This window comes from Primulina tabacum, chromosome 18, assembly GCF_025594145.1.
Source record: "Primulina tabacum isolate GXHZ01 chromosome 18, ASM2559414v2, whole genome shotgun sequence".
Lineage (NCBI taxonomy): Eukaryota > Viridiplantae > Streptophyta > Magnoliopsida > Lamiales > Gesneriaceae > Primulina > Primulina tabacum.
Genome location: NC_134567.1, coordinates 31,869,835 through 31,885,017, shown reverse-complemented (window position 1 = coordinate 31,885,017; position 15,183 = coordinate 31,869,835). Strand labels below are relative to the sequence as shown.

At 35.0% G+C, this 15,183-nt stretch overlaps 2 protein-coding genes across 2 annotated transcripts; both read right to left on the bottom strand.

The window, feature by feature from the left end:
• Positions 1 to 1,121: 1,121 nt before the first annotated feature.
• On the bottom strand, positions 1,122 to 5,669 carry LOC142532512 (J domain-containing protein required for chloroplast accumulation response 1-like). Its single transcript, XM_075638792.1, has 10 exons — positions 4,886 to 5,669; positions 3,611 to 4,261; positions 3,526 to 3,532; positions 3,060 to 3,452; positions 2,851 to 2,917; positions 2,561 to 2,628; positions 2,327 to 2,392; positions 2,170 to 2,247; positions 1,817 to 1,993; positions 1,122 to 1,472 (listed from the first exon to the last, which is right to left on the bottom strand). The coding sequence occupies exons 1-10, from the start codon at positions 5,338 to 5,340 to the stop codon at positions 1,434 to 1,436; spliced, it is 2,001 nt and encodes a 666-aa protein (XP_075494907.1). The 5' UTR covers positions 5,341 to 5,669; the 3' UTR covers positions 1,122 to 1,433.
• Positions 5,670 to 6,933: 1,264 nt separating this feature from the next.
• On the bottom strand, positions 6,934 to 15,075 carry LOC142532624 (uncharacterized). The gene is given in 14 exon segments (XM_075638950.1): positions 6,934 to 7,481; positions 7,797 to 7,866; positions 8,032 to 8,226; positions 8,495 to 8,528; positions 8,995 to 9,133; positions 9,429 to 9,482; positions 9,990 to 10,088; positions 10,798 to 10,893; positions 11,766 to 11,895; positions 11,955 to 12,034; positions 12,211 to 12,249; positions 14,044 to 14,177; positions 14,276 to 14,417; positions 14,929 to 15,075. Coding segments are annotated over 13 exon segments (1,431 nt in total). The 5' UTR covers positions 14,358 to 14,417; positions 14,929 to 15,075; the 3' UTR covers positions 6,934 to 7,202.
• Positions 15,076 to 15,183: the final 108 nt, after the last annotated feature.

Here is a 15,183-nt window from a genome sequence, read left to right as displayed (position 1 = left end):
CATAGCCGCCATCGAGCTAGAGTTCTAGTGTTTGAAATTCCTTATCCCAAACGAGGATCGTATCTCCAAAGGAGCTCTACCAGGAAAGCTCACCATCCCCTTATAAATACCGGGTCTTGGCGTACGATTTGATTCATTGACACTCCCTTATTCACTTAACACTATCATATCACGCACTTAAGTTTGCTCTCTGGATTGACTTAAACATCGGAGGGGTCACGCCGGATCACTCTCCGGCGCCCCCTCACATTGTTTCTATTTGTGCAGAGCCTAGGAATCCGACCCGACCCAATTAGTTGTGACGATTTGAAGCCTCGCTCTCCAGATCGAACCCGAGATAAAAAAAAAATTTGTATCATCACATACCAAGCTCTTGCAATTTGTCATAAACCAGAAATGAACAAGACATCAGAAAATAGTGAGCAAATACACATAAATATTGACATGGTCCTACATTAAATTCATCATACCCCAAGGGGCACCAAGTCACATAGTATTTCTACCAAAGATTTACATGATGAGATCCAAAACGCAATATTCTTATACTTTTAAACTTTGGATTTGATTTCACCAAATTCGACAGTACTAATTAATATTGTGATATAAAATACATTTTGTCTAATCCCTTCGTTGAATTAAACGTAGAAGTAGGTTAAAAATTTGAAAACGAGTCAAATTTCTTTTTAAAGCATTAAAATAAGTTTGAGTTAAGAAAATGTGTTGAACCTAAAAAAAAAAATTACCAGCTTTGTAATGAAGAGATACAGCTACTTGTGGTGTTGTCTCTAAAATTAAAAGCCTTCGTGAAATCTTGCCAGCGATTATTGGAGAAATAGCTTTAGTGTTGTATAATAATGGCAAGCTCAACAGCAGAGGACAGCTAGTAACAAGATGAAATCATATTTCGGATTGCAGTTGGTTAATAGGTAGTGTTTGATTTATATATTTTTTTTTAATAATGGTTCTGTTGTTTATATTTTCAAATAATTTTTTTACCCTTTTGTACCGTCCTTTTTTTATTATACAAATATATTTTCTTATTATTTTACAAATATATATGTAAATATGATTGGTAAATGATTACTTCATTTTTGCCGTTGTCTAAATGTTTAGAAGAAGAATGCCTCATAAAAGATTCTCGCCCAATTTTATACGGGAAAAAAAAAAATTTGAACTTTAAGAACAATGTAATGCTTATGTGGTCTCTAATTACGGAACTCTGTGAAAACAAAGCAAAGACAGAATTTTCACACTCAATATCCTACAGTTTAACTATATATGCATTTCATGATTGAATAAATATGTAATATTTTTGCCATGTGAAATAAAGTCTTCATCTGCACAAATCCTCAGTTTCATCTGCACAGAACTCACTGAGAATTTTTTATTGAATAGCGCCTCCATTCCCACCATATGCACCCCTTTTAACTTGGTTAAAGAGGTGCTAGAGTATTGAAATGGTCCCATGCTTCCTGCATGAAAATAAGACAACTCTTCATGTGTACTCGAAAATATTTAAAGAAAACTGTACAACTTTTTACCATTTTTAAAAATATATCCCAATGTCACTAATCTTGTACACTTTTTACCGTCACAGAGATAAACATAGAATTAGCATTGCTTTTTATTTTTCCTTCATTCCCTATTTATTAGTTCTAATTGTGATTCAATCTATCAGATAGAACTGACAGTACTTAATCAATTGCTCTAATATCAACAGGAGAAAGGGCCGATTTTTTTTAAAACAAATTAGTTTCTACATTGAGACTAGTGGTTGGTCTGTTGCTGCTTAGAGAGTTGCCAACTATGACAGTACCTGAAGAAGGTCAAAAACTTTTTCCGCTATGTACTTTTGATTAGAAGCAGCACTGTTTTGCTGAAGCTTATCTGGATGTAGGCGAAGTAAAGCTTTCTGGTACGCTCTCTTCACTGCATTTGCTTCTATTAAATCAACAAGGGCAACCGGTTTCCATCCATTTCCAGGCCAAAGAACCTGTGAGACTATGTATTAGAAACTCCGGATTTTTAACGGTCCCTCAATGGCAAGAGGAGACGGTCTTTTCGACTATTTCTGCTCAAGAAACTCATGGCTCGTACAGGGCAAGGTACCAGACTTTGTTTCAATAAAAGCACACTGCAGTTGGGATTAGGATTGCAAAGAATACTTACAAACTGGAGAGTTGAAAGCAGAGAGCGGATGTTTCCTTTCTTCCCAACTGCCCATTGACGAATTTTAGCATCTATAGCCTGCATGCATTGATAAAAGACCATTGAGATAGAATTTAAGTTTAAGCATTCAAAAGCAAAGTCGAGACAAGGAACTTACTTTCATCTCCTCGGAAACTTCATCTCTTTGTGTAACTGTTTCATGATCTGGAGATAATTCTTGAACCTGTGAAAACATGACAGTCAAGGACAAATTATCAAAATCCAATGCTTTAATGGTTTATTTCACAAAAGATATACTATCAACATAAAAATCTGTCTACTTAATTATATTATAGATCAATTAGAAGACATTTGAAGTTAAATACAAGTATGGGGAATCGATAAATTATACCGAGAAGTAGTCTTCAAAAGGATCGTCTGCATTTTCCACAGATACCTTAGAATCCCTTCGAAATGACTCTGAAAAAATACAAAGCATCTATATGATTACAGATTGCAAACCTCGTAACTTACCACAAATTTCAAAGAAAACAAAGAGCAATTAACTTTTCCGAATGTTAATAATATAAACTTTATTTGACAGAAATGAAGAAAGCATTCCTCATGTCCTAATTTGATTTGTAATTTTCAACAATATTAGCCTGACAAATAAGATTCTACAAAATGGAAAAAGGTAGTTACTTCGAAAACTTGGGTTATTTGTTCGAGGTTTCAGTCGTGCTTCATCCTTGTTCAGATTTTTCTCTACCTGAAAACAACATGAAAACGCAACCAGTGTTTCACAACCACCATTATAAGACACAAACTGTTTTTAAACCAAAAAAACATCAATCATGTGCTGCAACTTGATCTCCAAAGTAAATTCTTTAAAAAACAAAAGTGAGTTGTACCTTAAGCGAGACATCAGGATTTTTCTCTACATCATTTGATTCAACTTTTTCTTTCACTTTTGATTCATTAACTTCATTCTCTTTCTGATCAGTGCCTGCACCTCTACATCTGTGACTGCAACTCCTCATAGGAATATCAGGTTTAGGCCTTGAATCAGCTTCATGGTTAAAAATCTGAACGAACTCTTTCACCTTGCCCTTGGCACCACTTCTACCAAGATTTGACGAAGAATTTTCAACTGCTCCTTTCAAGTTTGATTTGGCTATATCTTCACTGTTAGAATAAATTTGTTCTTCAGTTTTCTTGACAATTTTACTGTCATAAACATTAGTTATCTCTACTTTTGGAGCTCCAGTCTCCTTCTCTTTAATTTCTACGATGTTCCCTGAAAGCTTGAGTTAAATATCAGCTTTAGTAAATATAAATACGGATATACATTTTGATATGAAATCCAAATACAATCACCTTGTTGCTTGACCTCATCAACAAGAAATGCACGAAGAGGCTTTGCTTCAGGCTTGACAAGCACTTTGTTTTCAACTTCGTTTACTTTATAATATCATCACTTGACTTCACTGCTTCTGTTTTCGTATCTCGAGCAGTCTCCCCAGAAACAACACAGTGTTTCGCAATTCTTTGGATTTTAGACTCTAAAATATCATAAGGTGCTTCAACAGAGTACTGCAGCTCTCTCGTCTTTTTCTCGCTTCTACAATCTTCTTCACTCCCACTCTTTGTTTTCAATGATTCCGGGTCTATATCTGCTGATATGTCTTGACTCATCACGGTTGACGATTTGCTACGGGTAAAATCACCCTTAATCTTTCCACTAGAGTTAGCAAACCTATCGTTTTTACTTGTCTTTTTAAAAATTTTCCTGTCAACGAGAGGCGTGAGCATTGGAACTCCTTTGCCAGCCCATTTGTATATTGAGAAATGAAACTGACTGTCAGCAGTAAGAGATTCTGCACTTCTGTTGTCCTTTTTAAAGTTTTCAACATTGTCTTTCATATCAGATGTCACAGTGGATGACGAATCCTCGCTACTAAAAGAAGCCAAGGGACTTCTATGATAAAATCTAGATGAAGAACTTGAAGAGCGAGAGCTATTTAATTGATTTGCAGTACCGTCCATCTTAAACTGACCATGATTCTCAGGAGCATGAGGAGAAAACCTAGCGGCCGTCGACTTGGAGGTAAGGCTAAAAAAAGGGAAGCATTACAAGTAAATATATTAACTATGTCATAATAAGGAGTACAGAAAGAAACCACTATATGTAACTACAATATACGACTGATGGAAATATAACCCACTTGTAAGTATTACCACACAAATATTGAGGGGCAGATAGATAGTCACCTACCCACCTCACAAGCAAAAACATCTAGACCGCCGTACCACATCCCCATCAAGATTTTCCAGTAGTTGTATGTTATGTAGGCATTCGAGCCGGCCCCGCGAACACTCTTTAATGAGGCTCGAGTGCTCATCAAGTTACTTCAGCCAGATTATATATGTGATTTATACACACATATTATTTGTAATACTATTTAAATCAGCTTTTTACTCTTTATTCTTTCATATTCTAAATATTTGACAAGTAATGCATCGTCAAATCTCGATCGCGGTTGATATTTATAGAGTCTTGAGTTCCTCCATGCGTTTGAGTATGATCAAGCAGTCAAGCTCAAAAATCACCACAACCGTTGGAATTTTTTAGAGGCTACTCAAAGTTACAGTAATTGTGATTCAAAGCCACAAGTACACGTGTGCTTCACATATTTATTTTAATAACCAGAAACAGACTGAAATGAATTCTAATTACCTTAACTGAGGCGGGAGTGAAGTACCCAAAAACTCAGTTTTAGAGACCGGGCTCGTGATCCTTAGACTCGGGCTACATGCAATCACAATATCTCGATCAAAACTTCGCGGTGAACCATAACATTCGTCACCTCTAAATATATCGTCAAAGAAATCGTCACTCGGGTATCGACTTCTTCCCGCGTTATCAGTTCTAAAAACATGCTTTTCCTTTCGCTCATTCCATGCTGATGAGCTTCCGTCATCTTCAGAAACCACTATTTCGCCGAAGCTGTACTTAACTCTCGCTTCTTGCGTCGCATACCGCCTCGGTGGACCCCCAAAAACATCGTTAAAATCTACATCCCCCGAGTTTCTGTTGGGTGTTTTTGGTGGGATTTGGGAGAATGACCCGGAAGAAGCGTGTTCCAGCGTGATGGTTTCACTCCGCGTGAAGTTATCCATTGTTATACTCATGCCTCTGCTTCTGGGATTCAAGGATAAACCTCAGTACGGAAACTGCACCGGAATTTGAGTTCGACAGTTTGATAAAGATTGTATCTTCATGCTTCCATTTTCTTTATCATCACTTTCAAGAGCTAGAAAACAGGAAACGAAATGGTGGGAATAATCTTTTTTTTCACTCAGTTATATTCTTGCATGAAGGAAAATTCAGAAATGGGTTCTTGAAATTTGGCGACGAAATAGGTTTTGAACGCTTCCAAGCCCTTTCTTTTTTACTTCCACAAACGTCAAAATACAAAAAAAAAAAAGTTGATTTTTTTCATTATAAATCTCTTGCATGAATGAAAATTCACAAAGTGGCTTCCAAATTTGGAGAAGGGCTGGGGGATGCTGACAGCTACAGTGGGGTCACACAGTCGCGTATAAATTATAGTGAAAATCTGAAGCCACAAAAAGGTTTGAATTATTAAAGTTTGGATAAGAAAGAAGAGGAAAAGAAAGCCATTTGACAAAAATGTGGTATAAGCCAAATTTTAATTCTATATTAATTTTATAGGCGCCCGTTAATTACGATTTGGTGGTGTACAGTAGAACGAGGGCCACCATATATCGTAAAACATGTGAAGGGTATTGCAACTCAAGATTCCCAATTTACCAACTATACTATCTGTTTTTCAACAATATCTTACGTGCGGGACTTTTGTTGTGGAAGACATTTTTCTTGTAAATGCTATAATTAATTATAAAAATTGAATCCCTTTTAGAAAGTTTTTAAAATTAGTACATTGAGAAGGTAGACTTTATTTTCTTGAAAGAAAAATAATTTTTGGTGTTTCAATATATAATTTATTCTTTAAAATTATTTTTTCTTTAATGATAAAATTTTGGTAAATAATTGATTAAAAATTTTGTCTTTTTAGACTTTTATAATAATTGACTCTAGATTTAATTTGATATGTTTAAAATTGTTTATTTCTTTATAAACTATATCTTATCATTATTTGTAGGTATCTAACGAAGGAAACAAGTCTAGGGAAAAACATAATTATAAATATATAGATCATATGTTACGCACGAAAAGAGAGAAGCGAAAGAGCGAAGATAGAAACATAAATATTTTTAGATAAAAGAATCAAGTCGTAGAGCACTGCGTCGCTAGAAAATTAACATTTACAATTGTGTTGCCGTGAATTTTGTCTACTCTCACCTCAATAAGGCAAAAACTTGTGTGAGGCGATCTCACAACTCGTATTTCGTGAGACGAATCTCTTATTTGGGTCATCCATGAAAAAATATTACTTTTTATCGTGAATATCGATATGGTTGACACATCTCACATATAAAAATTCATAAGACCGTCTAACAAGAGACTCTCTCCCTCAAAAATGCACTCAAGTTTAAATCACTAATTAGTGGTTCATAAAATATATCCAAATTTGTGTTGCATATGTAACGATACTCATACCACGTGTCAGAGCCCAACCGCTACTACGTAACATAAACTATTCCGAATTTGTTACAATTTGCGCAGCAAACTTATCATAATGGAGGGTGGTGGTATAGCAACATGAGAACACCAATTAAAACTGAAAATTCAAAGGCAAAGAACGAAAGCTTTAGTAATGATAATTTGCTTTCTTATACTTTTAGGATTCACGACACAGGGTTAAAATTCAGCCTCAATATTGGCATACATCGTACAATTTCATGAATAAAAAATGCCAAAATCCAGAAGAGTCGTGATTGCCCACGTATACTTTCTGACCTCGTGCAAATGTTTGTCGGCAGCGCCTTCTCCATTCCCATCAAAAAAGAAACTATTTATGCTTTGTTATATTACTGTAGTGATTTGTGATAAGAAAAAAATGTAAAAATCAAATATGGAAAGGTGATAATCTATGATTATGACTATTGGAATTAAGCAATTTATCTTCCTCACTAGGGTTGTCAATCATAGATAGTTGACTGTTGGATTTCGAGTTCATTTTGTTCCACTCGTTTTCAACTCGAAAGAAAACCCATTGGAACCGGCGTAGCATTTCCAGGGCAGTTATAGTGAACACCGTTAGGTAATTGTGTCGAAGATGAGCTGACAGCTTGTACGTCCACGTGCATCGTAGGATAAGATTGCTGCTGAGTACCCAAAGATAAACCTGCCAGGTTGAAAGCACAAAGAGTTGATTCACAAGGTATAGACAGCCGCACCAGACGTATAAAACAAATAGGACATGAACTTTTTTCAGTTCTTTCTGTAGTACACTTGGTATACAGATGCGTTCTGAATCTTTTGTAATACTTGGTATTGCAACTTCAATAACTGGAAAATATTTGCCACGTATCAGTAATAAGATGTATGGAAAATATTAGTTTGCAGAAGATTAGGGCAGTCTACATGTTAATATGGTAATAATGCATACAGACCTAAGCAACATAATTATTGTCAGATAACAAAAAGAAAGAAGGTTCACCCATTTCCTTCCGTATAACAACTGGGACAAAACGTGTGGTTTACCGAACTTGAAAATCCGAGTGAAGCAACTGGTGGCATAAAAGAAATAGCCGTCAGCTAACAAGACAAGGCACTGAAATGCAACTCGAAAGAAAAGCACTGAAGATACATATGAAGAAAAGAGATCTGAAAGTCAATCAAATCAAACAAATTCACTAGAAAATCAAGGATCAATAATTTCATGGCATCCGTACCTCAAGTCCCAATCTCTGGTAACATCCCAGTAGAAAGAGTATAAAGAGTTCACTACACTTGAAACAAGCCACAGAGGTCGGTACATACTCGTCCACTTGTCGGGGAAGACATGATACTTGAGGGCAGAAAGAAAAATAACTGGAACTGCCGTTGAATACTTCAAGGCTGGCACAATATGCAAATTTTATTAATGACTCAAATCAACTCACCTTTTCGTCATTTATCATCTGCCCTCATTTCCAAATATTCATTGAATTTCTAAAATTGGCATGAGAAAAAAAGGTGTTGGCACTGATGATGATGAGCCGTAGGAGAGGGGAAAATGTGAATGAGAAGCAGAACATAAACGAGTTTGGCTAGTCTTGATTCAGTGTAGGCAACAATATACTATAAATAATAAATTAAAATATATAAATCTTCTTACCAAGTAATCATCTGAGTACCACAAAATAATAATCTTACAAATGATCTTTTCGGGTCTTCGTATATTTGAAACCTTTGTACATACCGACTGCAACCAGTAGAATTAAAATTATATATATTATTATTAACAATTTGATTATTTATTTAAAAATATTTTATTGTGCCTGTAAGATAACGTATGACATATTTTCTTCAAAAAATGGAACTATGCAACTTATGACGTAAGATATTTGATTCAAGAGTTTTAAGAAGTCTACAATAATTTAACAACTACAAGATAATTTACTATTTTTAATTGACATATCAATATCTAAGAAACGTGGTAAGCTTTCAAGGAAAAAGAAAGCAAAAGGTAAAGTATGTACTTGAAAATTTCAAATCGAATTTCACCAAAATTCCATAATCAAACATGCGAAAAATAAAATTCAAGAACTCAGAGAGGCCAAGACAGATGTAGATGTTTAAAATTCCAAGGAATAAATTTGAATCAGCAATGAAATTCTTTTGACCGCATTAGAAATCTGAGCCTTATAAACCACGTCTAAGTGGCTTCATGAAACAGGAAACTAGAGGAATCCTATTAGCTATATTCAACATTATAAGATGAAAAGTTTGGATTGTCATAGAAACCTGACGATGGACCATTCGACATACAGAACGCTCCAAATCCGAGAAAACCTGCATGGATAGGGCAGGCATAACAAACCAAAGTTAAAACAGCTTACAAGAGACATCATGACAAAAAATTAACCACAAATCATAGGATCTTACATCAGCTGCACATGTACAAGACATGGAAAACAAAATGATTCGTTACTTTCTCAAAGTTCTCCCAATCAACATTCTGAGTGTAAAGAGAACAGTACTAACCACTTAAATAAATGAAACACAGATAAATCACATACAAAGGTACAAATTTCATGTACTACAGATAACTTTGCCAAGAAACAATAAGCAACAAGAGGATGTCTACCTTTGACACAGAGGTCAGTATATCCGCTAAAAAGAAGTCAGCAAATGTAATTGCCTGTTTCAGAAAGTAACACTGCATAAGGAAAAACACAAACAACCTACTGCTTAAATAATCAAGCCCTAAAATTCATAAATCTCTTTTTCTGATGAAAGGAGCAAAAGAGCCTAAAAGAAATTTTAATCCGACCCGGTGATTTTGTGTCAGATGTAAGTTTTCGGACAACAAAACTTGAAAGAAAAACAAGACATGGCAACCAATTACTAAATGAATATCTTGCGCAGCTCCCCACAATTAGAGAAAATATAATGCGAACAAATAGATCTTTGTCGGATTCCATGACAGAAAGGTAAGAAAAGGGGGTCACTGGCCCCCAATTGATTGCTTCCAATGTTCAATTTTTTCTCTCCAGTTCTCTTGGATGATAGAAGAAACTGTATAACAGCCATTCCCTCACTTCCCAAGGCATGTAAAACTACTTTAAATAATGGAATCTGTGATTTCCTGGGTAGCACAATAAATGCAACTATACATTAAATCAAATCTTACCTGTAGTGGCAACACTATACGCCAGAGGGTTCTCAACAAAAAGTAGCGAGAAGCCAGATGAAAAATATGGAATGGAAATACGAGAGTCAATGCAATAACAGCATACAAGAGTACCTGCAGTGCCAACATAAACGTAACTGCTGGTCGGATTTTCCAGATGCATGATGAACCAAAACAACGAAGTTAAAAAGGAAGCCCAATCGAATATAATCACAAGTCAAATTAGGGGACTAACATGATGATATCAACAGGAACATTTCCAAGTCAAAAAACCCATGGACATGTTCCAAGTTATATAATTTCACATAGGAAACTAAGATAATTGTGCACGGGAAAAATTGATTTCAAAATTAAGGCTCTGTTGACATCATTGGTGAGAGGCATGCAAGAGAATCCATCGACCTTTTGAAAAACTAGTCTTCAAACAGACAAGAATCATAAAAGTATCCAAAGTAAATGACAGCCAAACTTGACATCTCCATCTAAGGAATTTTATCCCATAGTTTATCTTAATGAAAATGATTTAAATCCAATGATTTCAACACATAGATCACAAACATGGTCATCTCATTTATTGGATCCGTTCTTGTGGATGTGTGATATATAAACATTTTTCACCTTACTTGTTGCAGCTATATCACCTCTACTTTTTGCCTTTTCAAGCTACACGCCAAAAGAGAACATACCAAGAGAATATGTTAAAGAAAAACGAGAGAACTCCTCAATCCACATCATTTGTGCAGGCCTATAAAATCATTAGCAAGAAATTCTGAAATAGAGAACACATTACAATAATATCCAGGAAAGGAATAATCTATTACACTGGTTGGGATGCAGCCAAAGTTACTTCTCCATGTGAATAAAGATACAGATATGCTGTCATGCTAGTTGGGACAATGATCGTCATCCAGATGGCACACTGAGACATTACTTAAATCATGAGTAAGTAACAAGTAACAAATATATGGCACAGATATATGATACAGGGAAACCAAATCTTATCTCTTGATACTTAAAAGTGAATTATTGGTAATGAAATAGAAGAAAAATTAGTTCAAGCACAAATCAAGGTATTGGTAATTTCAATACGAATGCTTCAATTTCTTGACCGCTGATGCCAAATGCTGTTTGCCACAATGGAGAGAAAAAGATGCTTCAATAATTGATGTCGAAAAGCTACTTGCGAGTATTGATATTCCAAATAGGAACACAAAAATTATTTGGCCGAGAAGGAGAAATATCGTTAGAAGATTTTTCATCTATTTGAAGTCCGATTTTTGCAAGACTGCAGCATTGGGAACTTCATGAAATGCATCCAGTTTGTAGGATAGCATAAAAGTACCGTTAATGCATGAGCTAACTTTACATTTAGAAAATCTAAATAAAAAATTTACGTCCAGTGGCTTCCCAGGTAAAAAATTGGAAAAGCATAGTGAAAAATTCATAAAAACAGAGACACGTCATGAATTACTGCATCAAAAAACAAACGTGTGATAAAACAAGGACAAAAAAGTTATCAAAATTTGAATTCAAGCATAACACATAACAAGAAAAAAGTGAAATAAAAGACACAGTTTATAAGTTCCCCACAGAAATAACAAAATGAAGCATACAGCGATAATTTCAACCCTCTAAAATAATTATAATTCACGATACGCATACAAAATTTAAATATACACGGAACTTATGTATCACAGTGATGATAGGAAATTTCCAAACAGCAAACAGGGTTGTGGAGGACCATCAAACATCTCAGAGCATTAATGGTTCCGGTTTCACAGTTAGGCATACCGTCCATATTTCTTTATGAGTGAGATGACTTTGATCTAAGTCAAAGATTTTAGCATAACCAACATTAGCCTGAGAAAAAACCCACAGATTTATTCCCCATAGCCAAACCATCATAGTCTGCAATAAAGCAAACACAGTGTGTTGAAAAGCCATTCTGGCCAACAGAACAAATAGATTTTAACATGTTGAGGATTATAATACAAAAAATCCTCGTACAAAAATAAATCCCTCATATCTGCACTCATTCTCATGACAGAATCCCATCCAATCTGCAAATGGCAGCCATAAACACTCAATATGAGCCAACTAGAAATGAAGTATATATCATGCGAAACTTTGGAGGTTTAGTCATCCAACCAAAATACAGGCAACAAAGACACATACAAAGACATGCTAGATGCATTAAGGCGTGCATGTGTACATCCATTTTAAGTATAACACCGACCTTGCAACAAATGAATACCCATACGATTAACAGCAATACCTGTACATAAAGTAAATTAAAAACGAGGCGGTGGACAAAAAGATATATAATTCAAACAGAAGCTGTGGTTCTATGTCATTGATGAAGTGACTTCAGCGACACAATAATCAACTTTGCTTGAACTCGATCATTACAATATTTCATAATAAAAAATAATTTAGTAGCACGGAGAAATATTAAGTTAAAATCGATTAACAATTTAATTCTCACTGCATTAAAGAGAAATGATTGACTGCAATATGTTAGGTGCGAGATATTTAAGTAAAGCATATCGTGTCATAAATCATGGAGAAAAGATGAAGAAACTGAAGCAGAAAGCCCCAGAAGGAATCAATTACCACAATGACAGATTCAATTTTGTTGAAATTATTTCCAGCAAAAAAATCTGTTAATACCCACTGGGCCACACCAGAATCATCACAGTTTTAGGCAATCTATGGCTAAGTCTATGTTCCTCCAGGATCTTGACACCCCATGACTTGGAAGATTGACATGTGTATCATTTCTAAAGAAACAAAGAAAAATAAAGTGATAAATAATTAAATTGTACACATGTCAATCATCCAAAAAATGAGCGTAAAGCTCCAGGAGGATCATATACTTTGCCACACTCTATAGATAGTGAATTTTGTATAACTACAGCAAGAGATGAACTAGAAGTAGGACAAAAGGTAGGTAACACCCCTGAACCGCATGTATGTTCGCTATTGTGAGACCAAGGGCCCTACAAGGTGAGTATGATTTGAAAGAGTTTAGAACAAAAGCAAGAAGAAAAGTGATTTATTGATAATACTTCAAATGGCCATAGAACTCATAACTTTTGAAGTTTTGACAGTATCAAGAGTTATGAAATCTCATGAAGAAAGAAAGGTGAGTATGATTTCAAAGGGCCTCACACTAGTCTCGCTAGTGTGAGACTTTTGATTTATTGGAAATGTGAGATGTACAATACGATATCAAGCGGTGTTCTCAAAGTTTCTGACCACGTTGAATTTCTCTGAGGCAAATCCAGTCATTTTGGCCCATGTAAGGCCACTTTTCTGTTTTAAAATTTAAGAACAGATTATTATATTTGTAATTTATTTGAACTTCTCATTGGCCCCCAATTCTAAATATACCTTATTCATACATTTAGCTCATTCTTGTTGGTTTTGTAATTTTCTAATTTTGAAATCATGCTTTTCAGGCGAATTTCACTTGGTGTTTTTAAGTTCAGTATTTCAGTGTAAATGGGAAATGTAGAAATTATTCTAGAGCAACTGTCATATTTCATCTAAAATTACAATGATTTTGGCATATTGAAGATGGTCTCTAGTTCTAAGGATTTGAAGATGAAATATTCCATTATCCCGTTTATTTTACTGCTCCCAATCAGAGCAATTCCAGCATTTATGGCCTCCCATTCAACAATGTTTTCACATCATAAGATCGAACGATGTCTACACATCATAAGTTCCACTAAAAACTAGCTTTAGGAACAAATTCAATGTATGATAAATGTTCTACTCATGCTGCTGGATAACAATTTCCTACTTTATCAAAGAAACATAAAAATCACTAATTTCCCTAATTTTTCCTATTAATGGTTGTTCCCCTTTCTTCAAGCAACTAAGAGAAATATACGAAAAAAGAAAATAGACCTTATTATATCCAAATGTACTCATCATAATACTCGTTCCCTCAATTATGAAGGATTGTTGATAAACCCAGGAAATTAAAAATTCAAAGAAAGTTATAAATCATTTGACCAGGTTATAATCATACCTAACCCGATAAACTTGGTTATAGTGATACCTTGAATCTCCATAGCAGAACAGAAGAAGGCTTAATAGCCACACTTGGCAATGGTGAACTCACGCCCTTCATTACATTTGACACTGTGGAATGTAAGAAATCTTCTTCGGCGCTATTTCCCAGTTCATTTGTACCTGGCTGATAGTATCATAAATAGTTAATACGCGGAACAAATCAGCGAAAAAGGCGAAAACCATGTCTAAAAGAAACTGTAAGATAAATATTCTCTCACCAACATCAAACACAACAGATCGGCTTCCAGACTTGCGTAAATGCGGACTGTTGTTAGGTACAGATGCAAGATCTCCAAACATAGATGGATGTGAGATTAAAAGGGCAGTTTTATACAATCAAATGTATTTTCCCAAAAACAACTGCGAGTAGAATAAACAGGAAAACATCCATGAAGTTGTATGAACAGATGGAGCTGATATGGATCACATGTCAAACGGGTGACAGTTCGTAATTCAATACTTAGAAATAGTTTTAGAAATTTAACGAACGGTTTTTCCAGGTTTAAGTACAGTTGAACTTCAGGCGGGGAAGCACCAGATAGAGATGATGAACACTCATTACATCAAATCAAAGGACAAACTTTCCAATGAGACAAAACACTCGGATATAATTCAACTTTCATAACGAACGCGAATCCAGAGTTTCACTTTCATTTTAACCCTCAACACATATAGTAAACTCAACAAACCAAAAAAACAAATCGATCGATTTACAACCATATTTCCGGATCCAATTCCCAAATATTTCGTCGAAAATCAACATAAAAAGACATTCGCGTGATAACCAACAATGCATCTCAACAAAAAACAAATAAAATTCGAATTCAATTTCACTTCAATCCGAATACCGACGAAACAAAATATTAATCACCGTAAGGGAACAAGATCCAAATCCAATCACACTTCGGAAAATTGATCTCTTTCGAATTTTTTGCCGGCGTCAAGTTACAAAATACAGAAGTGATTGCCGAAGGCAATATCCAATAATGTCCGTGCGCGACATTGTACTCGTAATGAGTTTTAGTCAATTATATGTAGCATACGATCAATTTTAATTCGGTAACTACTATCCTACTAATCTAGTTTAAGCAAAAATTTATGTTAGACGATCTCACAGGTCATATTT

What these genes read in the sequence shown, in the direction of transcription:
- LOC142532512 (XM_075638792.1), bottom strand. Translation starts at nt 5,340, where the DNA reads ATGAGTATAACAATGGATAACTTCACGCGGAGTGAAACCATCACGCTG. An exon ending in CTTTTGAAGACTACTTCTCG is followed by an intron (nt 2,393 to 2,560) that starts GTATAATTTATC and finishes ATGTTTTCACAG; the next exon opens with GTTCAAGAATTATCTCCAGA. An exon ending in AAGTTTCCGAGGAGATGAAA is followed by an intron (nt 2,248 to 2,326) that starts GTAAGTTCCTTG and finishes CAATGCATGCAG; the next exon opens with GCTATAGATGCTAAAATTCG.